This window comes from Marmota marmota, unplaced genomic scaffold (assembly GCF_001458135.2).
Source record: "Marmota marmota marmota unplaced genomic scaffold, marMar, whole genome shotgun sequence".
Lineage (NCBI taxonomy): Eukaryota > Metazoa > Chordata > Mammalia > Rodentia > Sciuridae > Marmota > Marmota marmota.
In genome coordinates, this window is record NW_025999969.1 from 10,014,028 (window position 1) to 10,039,016 (window position 24,989).

Below are 24,989 nucleotides of genomic sequence, written 5' to 3' on the forward strand. Positions count from 1 at the left end.
AGCCCAGGGCAGGGGTGGCTAATCATGCACTGGGTGAGGTAGAAGGGACCTTAAGGAGCAGTTTGCAGCCCCACACCTGTCTCCGTCCAATGTCCGCATTCCTTCAGGCCTGTGGTTGCTGGGTCTCAGAGGCCGGCGTCTGGGTGTGCATGTTGGGCCCCTGCAACCTGAGAGGATGCTCAAGTCTCTCCTCATTTCAGAGAATACTTTGCCCCCATTTTTTTTCCCCGCCCATCCACCTCCAATCTGTTCTTGAAACCACAGGGAACAAGTCCCCTCCCTCTGCCTTGTATCCACCCTTTACTGGTGTAACCAGTGCCCTCCGAATCCTCACTTGCAGGCTGAGTGTCCCGGCTCTGCAGTTCCAGCCCATCGGCGCCTCTCTCCCTCCCCGACACCCCTCCGATTTTCTTCTCTCCACTTGGCTGTGACCTCAGCATGGACCAGAACAGTTAAGTTACAGGCCAGGATTACGAGTCATGCTCCCTTTAGAGTCCTGAGGAGGTGGCTAACACACAAGCCCCTTGTCCTCCCTGCCATCTCGTGTCCCCACACTCTGATCCAAGACAGGAAAGCCACACTTGCTCAGAGACAAAAACTATGGGCCTCTGGGGCTCATAATCATCCACTGGAAAATCAGTGGCAAAAACTGATTTTCCAAAATCTTAGTAAGAACGATTTACCTCTCTGCAGGGTTGTGGGTCCCATGAGGCCTGCCCCTAAGAGCACAGCACGTGTCATCACCGGCCTCTGTCAGGCCCAGGCTGGCTTGTTGCCCATGCGCATCCATTCAGAAGAGCACCCACCATAAATGCCTACTATGTGCCAAACCCTGCCCCAGCCCCATGGGAGGAAAATTAGTAAGCAGGTTTTTTTAATACATTTATTTGTTTATTTATTGATTGATTTTTATGTGGTGCTGAGGATCAAACCCAGGGCCTTGCATGTGCTAGGTGAGCGCTCTACCTCTAAGCCACAACCCCAGGCTTAGTTAGCAGTTTTTATCCCCAGGATCCCAGGGAAGAAAATCGGTCTGTATAGAGTTGTACTAAGATGTGCCAGTGGCCATGCTTGAGAAAATGGAAAAAGTGGGTTTCCTGTCACCTCTGCGATGAACTATCACAAACCCCAAATGGACCTCATGGGGCTAAACTCGGGGTGTCAGCAGGCCTGCGTTCCTGCCAGAGGCCTAGGGGAGAATGTTTTCCTTCCTCTTTACAGCTTTTAGAGGCTGCCGGCGTTCCTGGATTGGTGGCCTCTTTGTCCTTCAAAGCCAGCGGTGTCACATCTTCAGTTCTCTACTCCAGCCCCAGCCTCCTTCTATCATTGAGGAGGACTCTAGTCATGGCCTTGGGCTCCGGGAAGAATCTTCCATTTCTGTTTCTGCACCTAATCGTGCGTAAGAAGCTTATTTATTTGCCATTTAAAGTAATATCCACAAAATTCCAGGATTAGGAAGAGGACATTTAGGGGACCATCATTCTGCCTCTCATATTTGAGAAATGGCAAACTCTGACGGTGGGAATGATTTCATCTGGGGGGGATTCTTTAAGGCTGTGCAGGAGATGTATGCAGCAGTCACTGGCATAAATAGGAAAAGAGATTTACAAGGAAGAAGAATGGCCTTTCATAAAGCATGAAGTCACAAGCCACCAGGGCTAGCTTTTGTCCTTTTTTGGATTGGTTGCTTTACTGTTTCAGAAAGGGCCAGCATCTTCCTGATGACCCTCCGGTGTTGAGAGCCTCACTGCCTCATACCTCCGGAGCCCTCTTCTGTGCAGTCCCATGGACAACTCTGAACAGAGAAGAACCTTCCTTAATTAAGCCCTGATATTTTCATCATCTCTGGAAATAGAAAGGCCTCTTGGTACCTAGGAGTAACTGTAGTGGGACCACAAAAGGGTGCTGTGCAGTGGGAGGGTCATGGTGCAATGAAGCGGGGACCTGGCATATCCAAGAGGTTCTCTGGGTCTTGTCCTTGGATAGGCTGTGTTCTCCCTAAATACCTCTGGCCAGGTTTCTAGGCCAATGATTCAGTAGAGCAATGCCATTCTCAAAGCTGGGTGCTCAGCAGAGTTTCACTGACACCATCTTCTCTACTCCTCTACAATCACCTGAAAGGAATTTGAACTGAGGATGAATTTGTACTTGAGCTTGAAAGGGACAGAAACAGAAACACTGGCATTTTCCTCCTCTCTTCAGAGTGAAGAAGGAGGCCCAACTCATTGCCTTCTGCTGAGAGGAGGCTGGGGTTGTAGAGGCCTCCAGTGGTGGCAGTCTCTGTAGTGGAGGTCAGCAGGAGAGGGTGGCAGGGTTGGACTGGGAGTCTGTGGAGAGAGGACAGGCCATGGGAGAGACTTGTCTAGAAGGCCTCCCCCCACACCTGTTCCCCTCTGTAGCTCTGTTGACACCTTGTTCCAGGTCTCCTTTGTGCCAGTGGCGCTGTTCAGGGTCACACTAGGGGTGTGGAGGGATGAGCAGATACCACATTCTCCCACCCGCCAGCCCCCCCCCACCCCCGTGAGCCAGCAGGGAACCCTCAAGCCCAATAGACCCCCACTTATTGTGCACCTACCTTCCATTACCTTCTTTGACTCAGAACACCCTGGTGAGGGGAAACTCAATCAATGGCAGAGCTGAGACCAACTCTCTGAATTCCTGCCATACAGGATGCCTCCGGTGGACCCTGGGTGGCTCCTGCCTGGGAAGGCCCGAGCCGTCACCACTGTCAGCAGTGTCTGCGCTCAGGATCCCGCCTCCTTTCTCTCATTTCTTCTCCTCCCATCCACTCTCTCCACACAGCTTTCCTTCTCTATTCCTCTCCTTCCCTCCTCTTTCTCCTTCTCATCAGTGAAGGTCCCCACAAACAATGCTCAGCTCCCAGGGAGTCCCTGATAGACTTGAAGGACTAGAGCTGCTCGGTCAAGAGGTCTATGACCATGAACACGAGTGGTGTCCCCTGGCACTTACCCCTGGCTTGGCAGCTGACCCAGTCCATACCAGGAGATGGGGCTAGGGTGGGGGCCTTAGAATCCCTCCAGGAGCCTAGAGACTTGAGCTCCTGTAACAGCTCTCCCCGTCATAACCTTAGGTATTTCCCACCTCACGGTGGACCTCAGTTTTTCCATCTGTAAAGTGGGACAGTAACACCCACTTCTCAGGGCAGTTAGGAGGGCTAGGCAAACTAACTCCATGGTACCAGATACATATTAGATGTTTTATAAAGGTTATACTGAACATGGGCCCTGAAACACAGAACCCTCCCAGAGGCTGGATTTTAAAATATCAGTGTCTGTGCTGGGGTTATAAAATCCAGGAAGCAGCTCCTGGAAGAGAGGTGGAAGGGGTGGGGTTGTTTTCCCCCCGGGCATCTCATCCTCCCCGTACTCTGGGCTCAGCCCGGGAACTCAATGAGTGTTTGTGTTTTTATGATGTTGATAGGATCATCTTGTAACATTCCAGGTGTCTAATGAGGGGGTGCACAGCTCCTGGCAGTGAGTCCTGGCATCTCCCTGACTTTGGCACGCCCTGGGAGTAATGGTGAGTTTTAAAAGCTGGGAAGCCCAGAGTGACTTCTCCCAAAACAGCCTCGGTCAGTTCCAATGTCCACAGAGGTCCAGAGCCCAACCTGCAGAGGCTCTAGGAAGATAAAAGTCCAGTACAACATATAGCAGGGGGGCGGGGTGCAGAGAGCAGGAGGAACCCTGGAGGAGGAAGACCCAAGAGAATTCAAGGAAACTTCCAGAGCTAGAAACTTAGAGAATAGAAAAGCTCAATTTAGTTCAAATATCAATGTGTGGCCTCTCCTTCAGGGGACCCCACTTGGATGGCAGAACAGGAACTGAAAAAGTTATCAATTCACAATGTCACGGGGAGCAGGAGATAATCATCAATGGATGGAGGTTCAAGCAAGTTTATGAAACAGAACAGTTGAAAGAGTGGAAGGCAAGAAGGAGCATGGCTGGGTGGGTGGCGGATCCCTTCCGAGCAGAACTCAAGAGAAATTCATGGCACCAGGTACAACACAGGCCAGGTAGGTAATGGGGGAATAAAGCCAGGAGTTCATGTAGGTACAGTGTGTCAAAACACACTCTATTGTCATGTGTATCTAAAAAGAACAAATTAAAAAAAGAAAGAAAGAAGAGAAAGAAAAAAACTAAAAATATGTAAACTATCAAAATAAAAAATATTTTTAAAAAATGTGGAGTTATTTGAAAGCTAGTACGTAACAGTTGCATCTGCTCCCATCCCTAGAAAACAAACCAACAAAAGCTACAAGAGATTACTAGGTCCCGGAGAAGCAACCCTCCACAAGCACTGTGGTTTGTGGAGATTGCCAAGACAGCCCTCAGCTTGACACCCCAGTACCCTAAAGTGAAACTGGCAGTCACCTGTGCGTACAAAGTCACTTACAGTTACCTGTGCGTACAAAGCTCCCAATGTCAGTCATTTTTGTTGCTTCATTTCTAACATATGAGACCACAAGCAGGAGGTTGAGAGGAACAAGCAACAAACAACAAGAAATCCTGGTGAAAAAAAAAGACGTAGTTCAGAAAGTAAAAGGAAATGTTAAAACTCAACAATGTACTGGGTGCAGTAGTACACACCGGTAATCCCAGCGCAGCGACTCGGGAGGCTGAGACAGGAGGATCACAAGTTCAAAGCCAGTCTCAGCAAGGCACTAAGCAACCCAATGAGACCCTGTCTCTAAATAAAATACAAAATAGGGCTGAGGATGTGGCTTTTTAGTGGTTGAGTGCCCCTATGTTCAATCCCTGGTACCCCCACCAAAAAAAAAAAAGCCTCAAAAACACTAACTTCTGTATCCTAAGAAAAATTTAAAAAGAATCTGTGTTTATAAAACAAGAGTAAGAGTCTATTTAAAACAAACAAACACTGTTCTCAATTTAAAAGGTAATTTCGGAAATTAAAATTTCAATTGGGAGACAGAGCTGAGGACTCTTCCAGAAGAGAGAGATTTAAAAAATGAGAGAAAAGTAAGAAGGAAGGAGATTAAAAGAGAAAAAAAAATCAGAGAATTTCACAAAATGCAAGGACAAAAGTCTCCAGAGGACCCTGGAAGTTCTCATTGTCATCAGTGAAATGAAAGAGCTGTGCCTGGTGAGATCAGAACACAAAGGACACGGAGAAGATCACAAAGGCTTCCACCAAAGAACTGCAAAGAGCCCGGTGCACGCCTGTAATCCCAGTGGCTCGGGAGGCTGAGGCATGCGGATCACAAGTTCAAAGCCAGCCTCAGCAACATAGTGAGGCCCTCAAGCAACTTAGCAAGATCCTGTCTCAAAATAAAAAAGAGATGTGGCTTAGTGGTTAAGCACCCCTGGGTTCATTGGTACAAAAAAAAAAAAAAAAAGTGAAAGAAAAAGAAAGAATAAAGGATCACCTATCCATAATTACAACAAATTCTTACCAGCAATCTTGGTGCAAGATGATTTGAATGTAGAATTCCCAGTTAAAATAGCAGTCAAGTATAGAGATGCCCTCTGTCTGCCGCTTCCCAGGCAGTTATAAAATAAGGAGTAAACAAGGAGGAAGAGGACATGGAATTCAGGAAACTGTGGAAGCAACTAAGGAAGGCTGTAGAGAGAAGCTCCAGGAATCAGCTGGCACAAGGCCCAGAATTTCTAGAAACAGGAAGGAAGTGATAGAACAGACATGGAATGATATTATACTCCTGACACCGAAGTAAACGAGGGTTACACAGAAATAATGGCATTTGCTCCTTTTTATTCATTTTCAAGTTTCTCAACAATTATCAAAATTGATATAAAAGGGATCCAAATTGCCAGAAGGGGGATAGACAATAAAATCCATGCCACGTTTGAGAAGAGAAAAGAGAAATTTAATACTTTTGAGTTTGTTGGAAATTTTTATCATTAAGTATGTTTTTTAAAAAGATAACCATTAAAAAGAACCTTTAAAAATATGAGAAAAATAATAATCAAACTTTATCAACCTACCAGAGGACATGAAAGGGGGTGGGAGAAGAAGAAAGAAAAAAATGGAAAATAGGAAACACACAGTGACTTTCTAATAATAATACATCAGCAAGCAGGTAACTAAATGTAAACAGATCAATTTCAATTGTTGGCAGAAAGATATTATCTAAATAAAGTTTAGAAAAACACAAACGATGCTGCTTACAAAAGATACACCTAAAGTCAAACCAAAGAGGAAAGGTGAAAATAAGGAATGAAAAACAAAAGTACTATAAAGATGCCGGCCAAAAGAAAACAGGTGACCTACAAAAAAGGGAAAATCAGACAAAACAGATTTAAAAAAAAATATGGGGATAAACAGTGATACCACATAACTATAAAAGGTTAAATTCATTAGAAATTAAGCTTTTATGTGATTTTAAATTAAAATCAAACCTCTTATGACATCTCAGAATTAAGCCTTTTGGGGACTTACAATAAAATATATGCTAAATTTATAGAATTACCATGGAAAATCAATGAATTCACAATCAACTTTTTCTCAAAAATTAGTTAACAAGAAAACCAAAACTTAGTGACTTTACAGAAGCCTTAAGCACAAAATTAACAAGATTTATCTAATGGATATATAATATCTTGAACCCAATGGGGAAAAGATTATGTATTCTTTTTCTCAAGCACATAGAGAACAATTTCAAAAACTGACTATGTACTAAGCCTTAAAACAAGTCCTAAGAATTGGAATCATAGAGACCACAACTGATTTTAAAATCAATAAGAGAAAGATTTTTTTAAAAAATGCATTTAGGCTGGGTGTGGTCAATCACACCTGTAATCCTAGCAACTCTGGGGTCTAGGCAGGAGGATCCCAAATTCAAGGTTAGCCTCAGCAATTTATCGAGGCCCTAAGCAACTTAGTGTCCTAAGCAACTTAGTGAGACCCTGTCTCAAAATAAAAAATAAAAAGGGCTGGAGATGTGGCTCAGTGGCAAAGTGCCCCTGGGTTCATTTCCCAGTTTAAAAAAAAAAAATAGGAAAGAAAAAAAACAAAAATTGACAATGAATGATATAGAAAACAAAACAATGATACAATACAGTGGGTCACCAAAGCTCAAAGTCTTACCTTACTAAAAATCTAATAAAATGAGGGGAAAAATGTTGTAAAAGTGAACAAGATAAAAATGGATATAAATAATAATAGGGATTTTTAAAAAGGAACAACTGAAGATCTGGTGGAGATTTTTAAAGCTAAATAAAAATGCTAGGACAAAATGGACACTTTCAAAATAAAGATTGTAATAAAAGTGAGGGTATAGAGAATGAATAAATCTGTAACCACTGGGAAAAAAAACCTCAATCAGTATTTAAGATAAATTGCACACACACAAGTCATGTATACTGTGGCAATCCGACTCCAATGTGACCGCAGTGATTCTGGCCTCCTGGCGTTCACCTGGTGAGTAAGGCCCTCCCACACTGCACAGACCTGCCTGTGCAAACCAGGAGGCTACTGTGGAAATGACTGTGATCGTCAAAGCTATGCCATAAAACAGCACTGTGGGCTTCTGCCTTGATATCTTGCTCTTAAATCACTTGCTCTGGGGAAGTCAGCTGCCCTCTCATGAAGACATTCAAGCAGCCCCAAAAGAAGTTGCTACAGTTTGGACGTGGTTTGTCCCCTAAAGGCTCATGTGCTTGGAAATGCATCTCTAGTGTGGCCGTGCTGGAGGACGATCATACCACCCAGGCCCCACCTTTGGAAGGAATGGATGCCTCTCTCCTTCTCTCACAGGGACATTCCTTCTCTGTAGGTCATTTTTTACAATGAATATTTTCTTGATCCTATTTGCTTTCCTTGAATTTACTTTGTAAATTTGATATATATTCACATATAAGAAAATTTGTTATTTTAAAGTATACAGTTCAGTATTTTTTTTTCAAATTTTATTTTATTTTTTAAATTTTGTTACCTTTTTAAAAATTTGTTCCTTTTGGTTATACGTGACATCAGATTTTATTTTAAGTTGACCTGATAATAGAATCATGGTTACTGTGGGGGCAAGGGGATGGCAGGAGGGTTGTTGGATACGATCCATGCATATTGTATAGAGCATGGAAATATCCCATCCAATCCCATTAATATGTACTATAAGTATGGTTAGTTTAAAAAGAACAAAAAGATTTATTGCTTTCTCATGAGGGTCCATTCTTGCTTTCTTGGGAAGTCCTGTGAGAACAGGTCATCAGATCATGAGGATGCTTCATGGGCTTTTCTGCATGTTTCTTCTGCATGTTGCATTTCCAGCTTCTCTACCATGTTGTGAGTCCGCCAAAGGAGCTCTCACCAGGACACCAGCACCATGCTCTTGGAACTCCAGTACTGTGAGCTAAATACACTTTTTTTTTTTTTTTCAGTACTGGAGATTAAACCCAGGATCTCTCTACCACTGAGCTACATCCCATATCACCAACCCTTTTTATTTTTTGAGACAGGGTCTTGTTAAGTTGCCCAGGCTGGCCTTGAACTTGGGATCCTCCTGCCTTAGCCCCCAGGGTCACTGAGATTACAGGCATGTGCCACCACATCTGGATACATTTATTTTCTTTATAAAATACCCCAGTCTCCATACCCAGCCTCAGGTATTTTGTCAGAGTAACACAAAACAAACTACTACAGGCGTACATGTGGCAAGGGTCTGAGGCCTCCTGCCATGAACCAGCAAGGAACTACCAACTGTGTGAGAGACTCTGGGAGCAGACTGTCCACCCCTGTTCAGATGATAGCCTCAGCAAAGATTTCGATGAAAACTCCTTGAGAGACCCTGAGCCAGAACCACCCAATGAAGTTACTGCCAAATTACTGACCTTCAGAAACTGTGAGACAATAAATCATATTGTTTGAAGTCACTAAGATTTGGAGCATTTGTTCTGTAGCAATAGATATGTCACACATATACACATACAACTAGGCCAAGAAGGGTTTTCAGAGGAGCATTACAACAAGATCAAGGAAAAGATGACCCCAGTTTTACAAAGTAGAGTGAGAGAAAAAAATCCCAGTTTATAATCTGGACATCAAAACTACTCAAAGATATTATTTAAAAAAATTCATAAGCAAATCTAACGAATACATATTGAAGTTCAAAACAAAACATTAGCCAACTGAGTCTATTAATATATTTTAAGAACGCATGGCCAGGCTGGGTTTACCTCAGGAAGGCGGATATGAATTTGCTTTTCAAAATCTGTAAATTTATTTACCATTTCAACACCTTGAAGGAGGAAAAAAAAAACTGAGCATCTTAATACATGAGGTAAAAATAGCTATGCGCAGTAGGGCACGCCAGTAATCTCAGCAGCTTGGGAGGCTGACGCAGGAGGATCCCAAGTTCACAGCCAGCCTTAGCAATTTATTGAGGCCCTAAGCAACTTAACACACCCTGTCTCAAAATAAATAAATAAAAATAAGGGCTGGGGATGTGGCTGAGGATGCATCAAACCAAAACAAACCACAATGACAACAACAAAATACTCTACCAAAACAAAAGTAGAAATCTAAAAGCATGCACAGGGATGGATGCAAAACACCAAATTTGTTAAGTAGGTGATCTCTCAGGAGAGAAGGAAAGGAATGAAATCAGGGAAGAGATATCTACAGGAGCCTTCAACTTTATCTGTTGTATTTTACTCTGTTAAAAAAATTGTGAAGGGCTGGTGTTATGGCTCAGTGGTACAGCGCTTGCCTAGCACGTGCGAGGCCCTGGGTTCAATCTCAGCACCACATAAAAATAAATAAATAAAATAAAGGTATTGTGTCCAACTATAACTAAAAAACAAAAAATTTAATTGTGAAGCAAGCATAGCCAAGTATAAACATTTTATAGTAGCCAATGTGCTCAAAATTGTCCCCCATACTTTTCTGAATATTGGAAGATGGCCAAGAGTTTTGGATCAAAGTTACAGTGGGAAGGGACAGTAGAATGCAAACCCCATGTAAGTGTGCACATTGTTTTATCCATAGCTCTGTCCTTCCATTTAGAAGGGGTACAAAGTAGGTGCTCAAAAAATATCTGCCAAATGAATGAACACATGCTAAGGCCTTGAGAAATGCCTAGAATACAGAGGGGTTCCAGAAATAGCTAATCAGAATTGTTAACTTATTTTGAGCCCCAGGGCACCAGCCACTGACTTTATCTCAAGTGGATTATCTCATTTTATCCTTGCAACAGTAATAGGAATTGTTATCATCTTCATTTGCAGGTGAAGAGACAGAGGCTTGAGAGCTAGGGAGCTTGCCTGAGAGTATAGTGGTTAGAAAGCAGTCAGTATTCCATCAAAAAAAAAAAAAATCTGGATTTTTAGCTGTAAGTAATTTCAAAATTTGAAAATAAGACTACATCCAGCTAAGAAGTTTACAGTGCAAGAGTCGCATTAAACAGATACCCTAAATCGAAACCCTGAAGTAAAGGGTGTCCAGGACCTAGTGGGAGGGGTGCCCAGTGCCAGATAGAAAGCACCATGGGAACACATGAGTCTACCATGCAAGCAGACATTTGTACTTGTCCTTGAAAGAGAAGTACATCAACAAATGCCAGGATCCAGGTCTTCCTGTTCCACATCCAGTTGGGAGGATCCACAGCTCTGCTGTGAGCACAGAGCCTCACCACACAGCCCTGAGACCACCCACAGGTAAGGATGACGGGTTTGAATAGAACTTCCAGTTTGAGAAAGTTTGCTCTTTCTTTTATATCCAAAGAAAAACACAACTCAAAACTCTTCTTTAGAAATCATGATGCAGCAATCATTGCTCACCCTTGAGTTATAATAACTGCCATTCATTGAGCATTTACTGTATGCAGGGCACTGGGTTAAGTCTTTATATGCTTTATCACCTTTAATCCTCACAGCCGCTCTGTGAGGCAGGTATTATTTTATCCCCTTTCAGGGATGAGGAAACCAAGGCTTAGACAATGTGTGTAGGTGTCTTGCCCAAGGTGCTATGCAGTAAGTTGAGGAGCCAGGACTGAACCCACAGCTGTCAATTTAGCAGCCCTGTGTCAACTAATGCCTCTCACAAGCACAGCCATTCAATTAAAGCAACAAGGGCTTAACTGCTTTCAATTGGAAGAATAAATGAGAATGTGATACAAGCATAATAAACCAGGAACCAAGCTTATCATTACATTCATGAACACCTGTCATATGTTTGCTGCTCCATAAATGCTTATGAAATGATGTGGTGTTTAGTTCCAGGAAATGAAAACCAAATGACATATTTCACTGATGCAAAGCAAGTGGAAACTCCGGGGAGGTGACTAAGTAAGCATGCTGAGCAGTTTCCCAGCCTTCACAGTCACGTGCTGGCTCTCTGAATCCACTTAGGGGACCCTCCTCAGTCCACACTGTGGCCTGGTGAGCTCCTATATTCTCGGTCATGGCAGGCTCGATGGCTGCTCTCACTGGGCGCTGCACCCCTGAAGGGAAGGTTCAATGTTTTCCTTCTTTCTCAACCTGTCTCAGCCTGGCCTACCCTGAAACTATTTGCTGAATGAATGGAGTCCAGTGCTTTCAGAGATATATGAAGGGAGAAGTAAAAGGCAAGGGAAAGAACTGGAAGCTGGGGATATAGTTCAGTCCCAGCACCCACCAAAAACACAAAAACAAAGAACTGGAAGAGTTCTGCTTTTCAAATACAAGTAGATAAGGAGAACAACCCATCCTTTCTCTCAGGAAAAGCCATCATCACTCAGATTTTATTTTATTCGTTCATTTCACAAACATTTACAGGAGGCTTGTCATGTGCGGGAGTCAGGCCCTGGCAGAAAGTGTAGTCTCAAACATTTCAAAACCCTCCCTCTCCCCCAGACACCAAGCAGGGCTAGTGGGACAGTGTGGGCCAATCACAGTCCATGGAGTGTATTAAAGAGGGGAGACAAGAGGCCTGCACAGTGATAGTAACTCACAAATGGAAAGGTTAGTTCTGAGGAGAGGGAAAGAGAAGGGCTGAGGAGGAGAGGGGAGAAAAGGGAGAGGGAAAAGTGGCAGAGAGGAGGAAAGGGAGAACAGCAGCCCCGTCTGGATTCTCCCCAGAGCCACATCTGACAATACCCTGGTCAGGTTTTAATGACGAGGTTTTCCAGTTGACTCACGAGCCCTCTCTCTGATTAATTTTCGAAAGAGCCCGCCTATTTTAATCATAGCAAACACAATGATGCCGGTTATGACGGCCTGAGCAGCTAGAAGCAAAAAATACAGACTCCAGAAGAGGCTGTGATCTTGACGTTCGCTGGTAGCCACCAGCTGGGTGGGGGCCCCAGGTTCTGCGCTGTTAGGAAGCAAGGAGGGGATGGGGGCTTCCAGGGCGTTCCCTGCTAGAGGGCGGGGAGGCGCGCCCCGAGGGCTCGGGCACCAGGGGTCACCCTCCAGGAGGGCCCAGAGCAACATGCCAGCGCGCTCCACGGGGCCGTGGCAGCTCGGGGGCTCTTCTCGACCCACTAGACCCGGGTGCTGCCGCAGCCACTCAAGGAATGGCCACAGGCCACAGTCGCAGAGCCAGGGATTATGCCCCAGCAGGATTTCCGTCAGCTGAGGCAGAGCCCCAAATAGATCGCCAGGCAGAGTCTCCAACTCGTTGTGGTCGAGTTGGACCTTCTCCAGGCTGCTGAGGTTGCGGAAGAGCGCACGGGGCAGGGCCTGCAACCGGTTGTGATGCAGCGACACCTGGCGCAGCCTGCCGAGGCCGCGCAGCAAGGCGTCGGGGAGCGAGGCGAGGCCATTGGAGTGCAGGGCCAGCACGCGGAGCTCAGCCAGACCCTGGAAAGTGCCCTGCGGGAGCGCGCTCAGGCGCGGGCTCACTGTCACCCCTAGGGTGTGCAGGCCGCTCAGGTTGCGGAAGGCGGAGGCGGGCAGCGTGCGTAGCTGGGTGGCGTTCAGCCACAGCTCTTGCAGGCCGGCCATCTCCCCGAAGAGCACGTCGGGGAGCTCTTCCAGCGGGTTCTCGAACAGGGTCAACAGAGTCAAGCTGTGAGAATGAAGAAAGAGTGCGGGGGGCAGAAACCCGAGGTGGTTTCTCGAAAGAGACAAGATCCTCAGGTTCCGGAGACGGTCGAAGGCACCAGCCGCGATGGCACGGAGGTGATTTTTGTCGAGCTGCAGCTCGATCAGGGCGTCCAGGTTGTCCAGCAGCCCCGAATCCAGAGAGACGAGCTGGTTGGAGTGGAGCAGAAGTGTCTCAAGCTTAGCCTGTGTTCCAAACAGTCCCTTGGGCAGGTGGGTCAAATTGTTTCCCGATAAATCCAGCAGTTTCAGGTTCCCCAGATTTGTGAAAAGGTTAGCAGAAAGAAAAGTGAGTTTATTCTGATTCAAAAGGAGCTCCTTCAGGTTAGCCAATTGGTGAAACATGTTTTGGTCAATGTCCCTTAGTGCATTGTGGTCCAAGAACAACTGTTCCAGGAGCACCATCTTATCCAGGAGAGCTTCTGGAAGATGGGTGATTTTGTTGCGCGACAGCCTGAGGGTTTTTAGTTTTGTCAAGTCATTGAAGGTACCGGGGGCAATATCAGAGATGTGGCTGTCCCATAGCATCAAGCGCTGCAGGACCGTCATGCCACTGAAGCTATGATTTTGCAAGGCTCCGCGGCCCATTCGGAAGAGCAGGACGTGCGTGAGGTTGGTGGGCAGACCCAGGTCCGCGATGCGCACCACGTTGATGTCGGAGCACCGCGCGGCGTCGCGGAAGACACATTTGCAGGCTTGAGGGCACGGGAAAGGCTGGGCGCGCAGGAGCCGGAGCAATGCGCACAACAGGATGCTCCTTAGCATATCTGAATAGGCAACAAACATAACCGGCGTTTTTGCTCCTGGCGCCTTTTGTAATCCTACGCAGTTTGCATGGGCACAACCCTTTCACCAAGATTCCCATTGCCTTTCAATTTTGCTTAGATTTAACTAAGTCGTTTCCTTTTCTTAGGAGTGCAGGTGTGCTTGAGTGGTGAAAGACATTCATTCTACACTACCTGGTCTCGCTTTTATTGATTTTCACTGTTTTAAAACATTGAAATGAAAGCGTTTTCAAGCTATAGAATAGCGAATGTTTTAAAATCTTCACATGAAGAGAACGAATTAATCATTCTCATATTCAGGTTCACGGATCTAACAAAGCCAAGTCCATTATGAAAATGGCTGTGTTGTTGACTTCATTATTTAACCAAGGCTGGCTGTAATGTACCGGGGACAGGACTGGCAATGACTACAAGGACAGGAAGTAGGACAGTCTGTGCCCACCCCCATCCGACTTGTTTTCTGTCATTTATTTTCAAAGTACAATTTACTCCACTAAAAAAAAAAAAGGAACAGGGAATACCGTGTTTACAGCCAAGCTAAGAACACAGACTAATACCCATCACTTTATGCCATGCAATTTATGTTCATTTAATCCTTACAATATTTATCATAGGTACTATAATTATCCTCTAGGATTATTAAGACACTGAGGCACCGAAAGGTCAAGTAACTTAACTAGGATAGCACAGTTAAATTTTGTCTACAGTATTTCTGACATAGCCATAAATAAGGGGCTACTATTTCTATGATTTTTAATAAAAATTAACAGTTGAAGAATGAGAAGTTACACTCCTTTTATGTATGATGTAGCAAAATGCATTCTATTGTCATGTATAATTAATCAGGACGAATAAGAAATTTTTTAAAAATAAAAATTAACAGGAAATTGAATTATCTGAAATACAATACCAATCTGAAAAACAATGTTTCCCAAGCAAAATTTTACATAAATTGTTTCTTGTACCAAATTTTATTTCTTATGCATACATTGAGTGAGCCCTGTACTTGCCTATACTAATAAATATATATATATTTGACCTTACCTGAAATGGATCTGCACCCCAAAGCAACCGAAAGGCTTAGAGCTGTGCATGTCATTCTGCACTTTGCAGAGGAAGAGGGAACATCCTTGCATCCTGAGGATAAAGACTTCCCCAGAATATGGTCAGGGAAAGGACCCTATCACAGAGGGCATATTCTGGTTTTTAATGATATCTTCAGAGACCATATGTAACTTGAATTCTACTGTCTAAATTGAATGATAGGAGGGAAAGTTTTTCCATAAATGGCACAAGATGACTGTGATGCTAGAAAAGTTTCACTGGATCATCGCAGCAGCCACACCCCTAAACGGGTCACACTTCCTTTGCGTGCCACATTGGGCAATATGGTGCTCCATTTCCCCCTTCTTTTAGGGATGAAGCTAAGGACATTCTAAAATGCTCCACTTTTTTTTGGGGGGGGGGGGGAGGGGAAGAAAAACACTGTCAAACTTGTTCAGTGATGGCATTGCTGGTTTGAAGGGAGTTCACATGTTCATTTTAACTCGTCAAGCTGCTTTCCACTTTAAAGTGGTTATGCTGATAAACAATACAATCTGAAAGGATTCCCGAGCGTCACATCTTTGTTCAGTTTTTTTAGAAATTTCATCATTTACAATGATCATGGCCTTCATTTTGTACTTTCCTGTTTAATGATTGACTTTTAACTTTGTATAATATTAAGGGCCCCCTTTTGTTTCATCTTCTGAGAAATTTAATTATTTTTGCCCATTTTTCTATATGCAGCTGTACTGTAGGCATTCTTTATATATTCTGGCTGTTAATCCTTTGTCAGTTAATGTTACAAATGTCTCCAACTAGTGTGGGGTTTGTCTTTTGGTTGAAATGATACAAGTAAGGTATTAATCTTTCCTTTCATGACTTGCCTCTGTTAAAGTCCTCCTCCCAAGTCAGAAAATATTCCCCTATATTCCCTTACATTTTAGTTTTGGATCTCTAATCCACCCAGGATTGATTCAATTTTTTGTCTAGCTGCTTACTAACCTAAATATGGAAATCCCTTCTTCCCCCACAGTTGCAATGTTAGCACTGTCAAAATCAGTATCTCATGAATGGTTGTCTCTAGATTCTTTTGTTTTAAATTCTATTTTTGGTAGTACTAGAGTTGGAACCCAGGGCCTCACTCATGCTAGGTAAGTGGCTCAGTGGTTGAGTGTCCCTGAGTTCAATCCCCAGCACCACCCCCCACAAAAGGTGGATGCACAAAAACATTTATTGCAGGTTAAAAAAAAAAAAAAAAACCTAAAATGACATAGTTGTTGAAATTATGGAATATGCATACAATGGGAAGCCTTGCAAACTTAAAAAGTTGAGGTGTTAAGTGTGGACTTATCTAAGATTTACTGAATGACAAAACATGTTTACATGGAATCCTATTTATATAATTTTTAAAAACATACTACATATACAATTTTTTTCCTGTAATGATACAACAAAGATATGTCCAGGAAACAAGTAGACTTCTTTGTATATATCTAAAAGATTGAATAATAATTATATATAATTATTATTTTGTACCAGGGATTGCACTCAGGAGCATTCGACCACTGACCCACATTCCCAGCCCTATTTTGTATTTTATTTAGAAACAGGGTCTGAGTTGCTTAGTGCTTTGCTTTTTGCTGAGGCTGGCTTTGAACTCCCGATCCTCCTGCTCCACCTCCAGAGCCACTGGGATTACAGGCATGCACCCTGCAACATTAATTTTTTTAAAATCCTGTGCTTTTATCACTGATTTTAAAGAATTTAACACAAAAATAAAGTGAAGGTCAGTGTTTGAATTGATAAAGAATAAACATTCTTCTCTGGAATTACAGAATGGAGTGGTCAAGCACTTACTTCCTAACTTACTTCATCCAGGTTAGGGAAGAAGTCTCCCAATCAAAGACGTCTGTAGGTGTCATAGAAAAAATACTGGAATTCAATCACTCTTTGACGTAGCCAAGTGCAGGCAGCCAAGAAAATGCTGACCTGACTGAAATCACCTTCTAAGTCACACAGTTGTAAACCACAGAGGAAAGCCACTACCTTCTCCGTTATTTCTGCAATCTATTTAGCTCCAGTTTCTCTTGTCTGTCTTTCCCTGAGTGTTCTTTCTGCACCCAATGGATGCCACTACAGGTTTACCATGTCTTACATGGCTAGCTTTTGGCTTGACCTTTCTAACTACCAAAGGACTATGGGTCCTTCAGTCTTATATGTTAAGACCCCCTGACACTTAACATTTGACTCTACATTGCATCTGACAGATGAGCTTCTCCAGGATGGGCATAGGCCTGATGTGACATGTGGAATATTGTACTTGTACTTACTGTTTTAAGAATACCCAAAAATTTCAAATAGGGAAATATTAACCACCAAAATTAATCCAGAGAGAGCTCCAATGTAAACAAATGTATAGTGACACAAAAAGAATTATGAAAATATTATTCATTTAAATTTTTATTTTGAATAGCTTTAATCAAAAAGGATTTCATAAGGTTATTTACAATGCTGAATGTACAATTATGAATGTACGTCTTTTTGACAACAGGGTACCATTCTTGAGCAGCAATACAATTTTAAAAATATAAAGATGCAGTATCATTTCCGATATAAAGTTATTTTAAAAAAACCAAGGTCTTAGGGAATTCACAAATCATAACAGAAAGTAACTATTTAATTAATTTCATGTGCACGTAATTACCAAATCTTAATACATTAAAAATATGTGTAAATGCCCATAGACTGTACAAAAATTAACATCCCACTTTGTTGAAAGTTCCCAACCACCTCCCACCATAAATATACAAAAACCTATTTCAGATATGTCAAAATTACATGCATGAATTATTAGAATTTTTTCTAAAGCCTGCATTTTGCTCTTCACTGGATGTTGTTATCTATAGCTGCACTTTGGGGACAAACTACATGAACACTGATATATTATTTGCCATGCCTTTGAAACTGTGCAGTACTTTCATCAACATGGGAAACAAAATAAATGAGTAAAAGCTGCAACAGTTGTGTTTAAATGCAAGTGCAATTTGGAAAGCTTTCGAATTTAAGGATTATAAAACTACTATAAAAAGTATTTATTTTTTTGTTGGCTTAGCCACTTTTATTCAAGCATTATTTGCAGCATTGCTTTACAGCAGTTGGTGCTAGAAGATAGAAAACATAGTTACCACTATTTATATTTGAGGGAGAAAGAAAAAAAATTTCAACAACCCTGAGGGAGACACACATTAAAAATCTTGTTATTTATTTAAAAAGTTAAAAAGTTACATATCATTATTTAACAATTACTTTCCTGGACATTTCTGTCCTTTATGTGCATAAATAAAATTTAAATCAGCAATATTTATCAATCTTAATACATCAAAATAATATATGTACAGATTTTTAAATTTAGTTCTGTATACACTCAAATAATTTAATGTAAAATTCAGAACCAAAATTACTATGTAACGGTGACCTACAGAGAGGGCTCAGTCTACCTATGGCACTGAGGAGGACCCACACCTGGATTCAGACATTCTGCAAATACATTCTGAACTTGAATAACCTACCCTGTTTAGTTCACTCTAACTTCCTACAAATGCTTTTCCACCTATCTAAAACCTCATTCCCTGGAAAACAGTATGAACAGATGAGATATAAAACCCTTACTAACTCTAAATATTAAAAGGGGTGTGCGTGGTCAAAAATAGTTCTTTATGATCATGCTCTTAAAGTAATAACAATCTGATAACTGGATTTTTAATCTCCTACTTAGCAATTACTTTGTTTATATGCTTCAGTCTTTAAACCAAAGAATAAAATTTACAATTCTAGAAATCACCAAAGAATAACACTTGAGTATATTTAAAATGAATATGGAAATTATAAAACAATCAAGAGATTTAAGTAACTATAGAAAACAGTGCTAATTCACAGCTCAAGAGGTCTAAGATGCATAGCTTCATAGAATCATTCATGGAACAATTGTTCTTATCATCTAATGTGTATTAATATCTTATTATACATTTTGATGGAAAACTTCGATTATATTTTTTGTAAGAATCATCAGTGGCAATAGCAATAACAGTGATCCTGAGTGTAACTTGCATTTTTCTACAGTTACCAAACACCATTCAGGTCTTTGCAGCATAAAGAATGAGAACCATTTGGTTCTACAGTTCCAGATAACATTTGGTAAATTGGTAAAAATGTACTGGGAAAACAATGATCAGCTAAAAAATGATCAGTGGAAAGCACAAGTATGTGATTAGTTAAGAAAGCACATAGAATATTATATTGTTTTAATAGAGTAGGGTGTGTTTTACAGTTTCCTGTGTCTGTCATAACTGTGGGCATTGCCAAACTGCTGAATCCTACCTATAGATCCATTTTAAAGTTTACTTTAAATTCCTGAAAAATTTGAACATTAATCAAGCAAAACAGAAAGGTGAAAAGTAATTTCCTACATTTCTTATGGCTCAATGAATGTCTATTCTTTATTTCCTCATTTTTTTTCCTCCCAGAAATTGCTACACCAGGTATGTTTATTTACAGCAAAGTAGGTATGCTTTGACCTCTGGCGCCACCTAATGGCATAACAAGCTCTCACCAAGTTTACATCACTTTGGAAAAAAAAATAGCAGTCTCTCAAATCCAATACTCATTATTTTTTAAGCCTTTTTACTGATAAGAGATACACCTAATCTTAAAAAAAAATCTTTCAAGGTAAAATTCAAACACAAAAAACAAAATTCATTATTATCCTATGTCTTTAGATAATTAAAAAATTGGAGAAAATTTTAAAAAAAATTAAATAATACAGATCCTGAAGGGGGGGAAAAATGTATGTTGAGATGTTAGACAGATCTACATTTACTTCCAAAAGAAATCATCTTTTTCTAGTAAAAAAGGTTTCACAACATTTAAATGAAGCAAAACAATTAGACCACTGACACTAGACAGAGAAAAACATCCACTTAACAGTTTTGAGGGACATCTTAAGAAGGCAGTGAAGCACCTTGCCGATTAGAAAAATAAAACCCAGGCAGTTTGTACAGAAAATATAACACCATACAGAGGAATTACCTGAGTTGTTCTATAAGCAACACTATAAAAACCCACTACTAATTCTAAACTATCAAAGAGAACTGGTGTAGGTTTACACAGAATTCTTTGGGAGAAATATTGGAATAAAATGAAAACAGGCTTTCAACCTGTTTTCACTGGAGGCTAATTAACACCCATTTTATTTTTAATGATCACAAACTTAGGGCCTGTATATAAACATAAACTTTTTCTAATAAGAGGGTTGTGAAAATAAAGAGGCAAACTAGTTCCAAAAGCTAATGTCTAAGTATCTACCAAACGCCAAATTTCTCTTGTACCTAATATAAAGAGTATGACTAAGGGTAACAACCAAAATTCTGGAAATGTATATATTTGGTTACAGAATAAAGATATAGATGGACTGACAGTTAATTTCAACAATGAGGCCAATACCCTTTTTTGTTTGTTTTGTTTTGTTTTAAATAAGGCTCTTGAATCAGATACTTATCAGAAGGGACATAAATTGAAAGAGTGCCACACTAACATACAGGACCAGAAAATCCTAAAACCATTCCTTCAAATACTGCTATTAGCATACCACTGAGACTAAGTCACTGCTATGTTATGGTGATAATCTGACATGATCCATTCTCCTTCACTAAAGCTTTAGCTTCTGTTGTCGTCTGAGGTTTTGGTGGCCATTCTGGATCAAACAATAGCTCCTGTGCCAGATACATGTACTTTGCCTTTGGCATCTTCTTTCTACATCCCTGGGCCCAGGACAAGCAGCATTTTCCCCATCGATCCACTGATTCCTAGGAAAACAAGGGGAGGAAAAAAAGAACACCCTAGTTGATTAAGGGCTTCTTGTTTTGAACAGGCTTGTTAAAGCATACACTGGCACACAAACATAAGAGGACATGACTTCTGGGAACAATAAACAAATTCTAAAAGTCCATGTTAAAAAAAAAAGTCAGCTTTCAATTATTTAGGAACAGATGTTTTATAAGAGTAAATTTTCTGGTTATCAATGTCATTTACTTCACTTTACTTAGTTTCATGTATTATTCTTCTACATACTGATCCAATTTTTAAAATAACTTGGAGATGTGGATTCTGTAACAAAATTTCTAATATATTAAGAACAACTTCAAACTATTCAGAAAAAGAAAATGTTTTTAATACTTAATTTGGAAATCCTTGCATGCTATCCCAAACTATCTTTTGGTACCGATACTCTCAACAACTTAGCTATCTCATCATTTTGGGAAGAAAGCAGTAGAAAATATCACTGTTATTGTTAATATCAGTTTTCAAAACATGAAGCACAAAGGAAATATTGTTAGGTCAAAATTAGGACTTGGAGGACATGTTTAACATCAGTCACCATCTTTTAAAACTACATTTCTCACTAATACAAAAATATTCTCATTTTAAAGGTTTCAACTTGAAGAGATACATAGAAAGGTATAAAGCAAGTACTTGTCTTAGTATTATAAAATCCTACAGATCAATCCTGGTGTTATTAATGAATATGACCTTAGATAAATAACCTTTGCCAATCAACTTATAACCCAGCCAATATATATTAGGCTCTAATCTTCAATTCAAGCAATCCTACACACTCAAAAAAGAAGCACAGCATAACTGAGACACATATTCTAATGTGAATATCCAAAACCTTACGACGAAGAAAGGAACACACTTATAAATTGGCCAGGGAGAGCAGAAAAAAATACTCTTAATTGTAAGCTCTTAAAAATGTTTCATACATTCACTTGAGAGGTCTTTCTCATCTTATTGAGTTGACTACCAGGAACTACAACTCTTTCCCTCTTCTCGAGGATACTACTATGAGCAAGATAAACAAAAACTCAGTGCTCTCACTTTAAAGGTCTTCTAGCTTAATTTGTCAACAAAGTACCCTAAGCTGCACGTCTACCTGTGGTCACAGGTAAGCTATCTAATATTCCTGGGGAAAAAAGATTTAGGAATATTCATCGAGTAGTCTCTTAATTATCATCATAATACAAAGTCATTATGCTACTATTCCCCCCCCCCAAAAAAAAAACGGAAGGAAAATATACAGCATTAGGATAGAGAAGTTACTATGTGTAGGATTCTTCAGGTGATCCAAGTAACAGATGACAGCTCCTTTCCAGTGAAGGAACATAAACACAAACAAACTTGGTGTTTAATCTGAAAGATGTTTCATTACTTGATTTTATTCTTTCCTGAAGTGTTTAAACTCTTCAATCCAAATGCAGAAAAGATCACTGTTCCTAAATCAATGTGAAAGCTGTCATTTTTTATTTTATAACAAGTAGGACTGTTAAGGGATCACTGAAGAAGGCTCATATTGACTGCTGACTTAAAAAGAAAAAAAAAGATTTTGTCTATCCAGATGAGTTGTTGAAGGGCAATGCACAGATGGCTGAGTTAAAGAAAGCCAAAGCAAAGAGTAATCTAATTTAATATACACCGACAAACACACTAAGTTCATTGTTCCTATCTGTGGAAAGTAAGGCAAGCAATAAAATTAAAACTAATTTAATTGCAAATAATCACAACTGGATAGTATTCTTTTTAAAGTTTTTTTTTTTTAATCCTTATTAAAAATAATGTCCAGGGGCTGGGGATATAGCTCAGTTGGTAGAGTGCTTGCCTAGCATGCACAAGGCCCTGGTTCAATCCCCAGTACTACCAAAACACAATGTACATTTGTATTTCTTTCTTTCTTTTTTTTTTAAGATCAAGTCAAGGAACACTAAGGATTCCCCACCACCACCATAATTAGAAACATTATTTCTGTACCCTTATTGTCCCCCAAATATCATACACAAAAAACACAATATATACAAGCATAGGTTTGTTAGTCTACAAACACAAACATACCACATACATCCTCAAACACTGGAAGAGAAAAATAAAAGGTGCTGCGGGCATGCTGGAATATGAAATCAATCAGGGAAGAGAGACTGGTGTTAAGGAGGAAGGCAAGTGCTGTACAACATAAAGGCAATGAGGCACAATACTGCAAAAGCTCAGAATCAACACTTAGGTCTCTCCAAAATATCCAAGACCCAAATCCCTGAAGCAGGAGAACACAGTAGCTACACCAGCTAGATTTTTGTTATTTCTGAAAGGAATGTTAAGTGACCAAATTTATCCCCTCACAGAAAAAAGAGGGTTTGGCAGAGAAACCATAAAGAACTTTCCACAGATTTGTAGCTATAATTCTCTTGCTTCTTAGACCATCCCAAGCTGTTCATTCTAGAACTCAAGTTTACTCTTGCCAGTCTTTTAGGAAATGTTTTTATGAGTAGCACATAAAATATAAAGCCATGCTTGAAGAGGGGAAAATGGTCTCATGGTACTGTGGTTTTCATAAAAATCTTCTTCTATACCAATTTTCAATATAAAACAGACCATCAGAATTAGCATCCTATCTAAATAAGTTCAAATAATATCCTAAGTGGCTTAAAGACTATAGTTAGCACTTAGATTTTTCACCAAAAAAAAAAAAAAAGAAGTCAGGCACTTGTCCTTAGCCTCAGTGGGATCAAATTACATGACAAGATGGTCCTAATTCTGTATCTACTTTTAAGTAGCCTCAGTTTTATTAGCCAGACATAGGCACAAATGCTTCTAAAGTGAACAGACTGCACAGGAGTAAAACCTTAAGGCACTTCTGATTAATACCCTTACTTGAAAATCACTGATACAGAAAGAATCTTTTTCTGGAAGAAAGTAAGTATGAATATCTGGAACTGCTAAATAACATTATAGGAAAAATATGTAGCTACATAATAGTGTTAGATTTAATTATTTGCAAATGACTTAACTTAGTTTTCAATTTGATTCAATAGATAGAGTCAAGTGAGCATCAGTAAAAACCACTACAGGAAACAAATTACTATGTAAAAATCTTACTTCCTATAACTAAATGAGGCTAGCTGCATGAGTAATCAGTGAGCGAGGTGGAAGCCTCCAGTAAAATAACACCTCTAAGTTTATCTGGTCTTTAAAGAATAGATGGGGGCTTTGTGGAAAGAAATGTGATGGTCCTGGGTCAAGATTAATCTGAATTTGAATTCCAGTTCTGACACCGTTTCTTCATCTGGGAAAAGTGGAAGACAGGCACTATCCTAAAGATATTCTTGTCTCTTTAAGATTGCTATAACAATTAGTGTTTACAAAATGCTCCACCATAAAGGTATGGTAGTATACCACAGAGAAGGTATACTTAATAATAGTAGCTATTGTTTGTCTCTATTTTGTCATTTGAGTCTTAGATGTCTGCACCTCTACGGCTCTGTAACTGGTGTATTAGAGGCAGCTTGGCAAAATGTTGAAAAATCACTCCTCTTAAAATCAGAAATCCTGGTTTCAACCTCTACCATTCATTGATGCATAACCCTGGCAAGCTGACTGTAGTTTCTTTATGTATGAAATGTAGTTAGATATAAATCTGGGAGGATCTTGGAGGTGTTATATATGGAGCCTTGCAGATCACCAGGTATTTCAAACTCAGTTACTAGAGATTTCCAGGTGAGTTTCTTTACTTCCCAGTTCAACTACCTGAGGCCTGAAGCCTAGTTTGTGGTTTCTGACTTTGCAAACTTTCAACCCACCTCACTGGTCCCCCAACTATATAAGAAGAATTGCAGCCTCAAAGAAGTCTTTCGGGTGGCTAGTCATTCTCATCTTGACTTCGCTTTTCACCTTATGGCATGGTTTTTCAACCTCAGCTCTACTGACATCTTAGATAGGGTTGTCTTGGGAACTATGCTATTTATTAAGCAGCATCCTGGCTTCTATTCCCTTGATATGCCAGTAGCAACCTCCCTCCCTCAACTGTGAACAACCAAAAATGTCCCCAAACACTGCTGAATGTTCCCCAGGGGGGACAAACACCCCTGACTGAGAACCATAAACTAATATAATTAACTAATTAGCTCTTGCTGGACCACAAATGTAAACAGTGAAACCACATTACCCACAGAACTGTCCAAACATAAAAGTATATCATTCTGTGCTAAGATATTATAAGAATTCTCTTTTCTAAAACCATTTAAAAAGTAATGTCTTAATCATG

General features: G+C 40.6%; 2 protein-coding genes across 2 annotated transcripts in view; both read right to left on the minus strand.

Moving 5' to 3' along the window:
* Nucleotides 1-11,692: 11,692 nt before the first annotated feature.
* Gp5 (glycoprotein V platelet) lies at nucleotides 11,693-15,463 on the minus strand. Its single transcript, XM_015499909.2, has 2 exons — nucleotides 14,846-15,463; nucleotides 11,693-13,783 (listed from the first exon to the last, which is right to left on the minus strand). The coding sequence occupies exons 1-2, from the start codon at nucleotides 14,898-14,900 to the stop codon at nucleotides 12,081-12,083; spliced, it is 1,758 nt and encodes a 585-aa protein (XP_015355395.2). The 5' UTR covers nucleotides 14,901-15,463; the 3' UTR covers nucleotides 11,693-12,080.
* Nucleotides 15,464-17,287: 1,824 nt separating this feature from the next.
* Nucleotides 17,288-24,989, minus strand: part of Atp13a3 (ATPase 13A3) — a 51,278-nt gene continuing 43,576 nt past the window's right edge. The window contains 1 exon segment of the mRNA XM_048803968.1: nucleotides 17,288-20,706. Coding sequence (XP_048659925.1) covers nucleotides 20,509-20,706 — 198 coding nt within the window. The 3' untranslated portion in view covers nucleotides 17,288-20,508.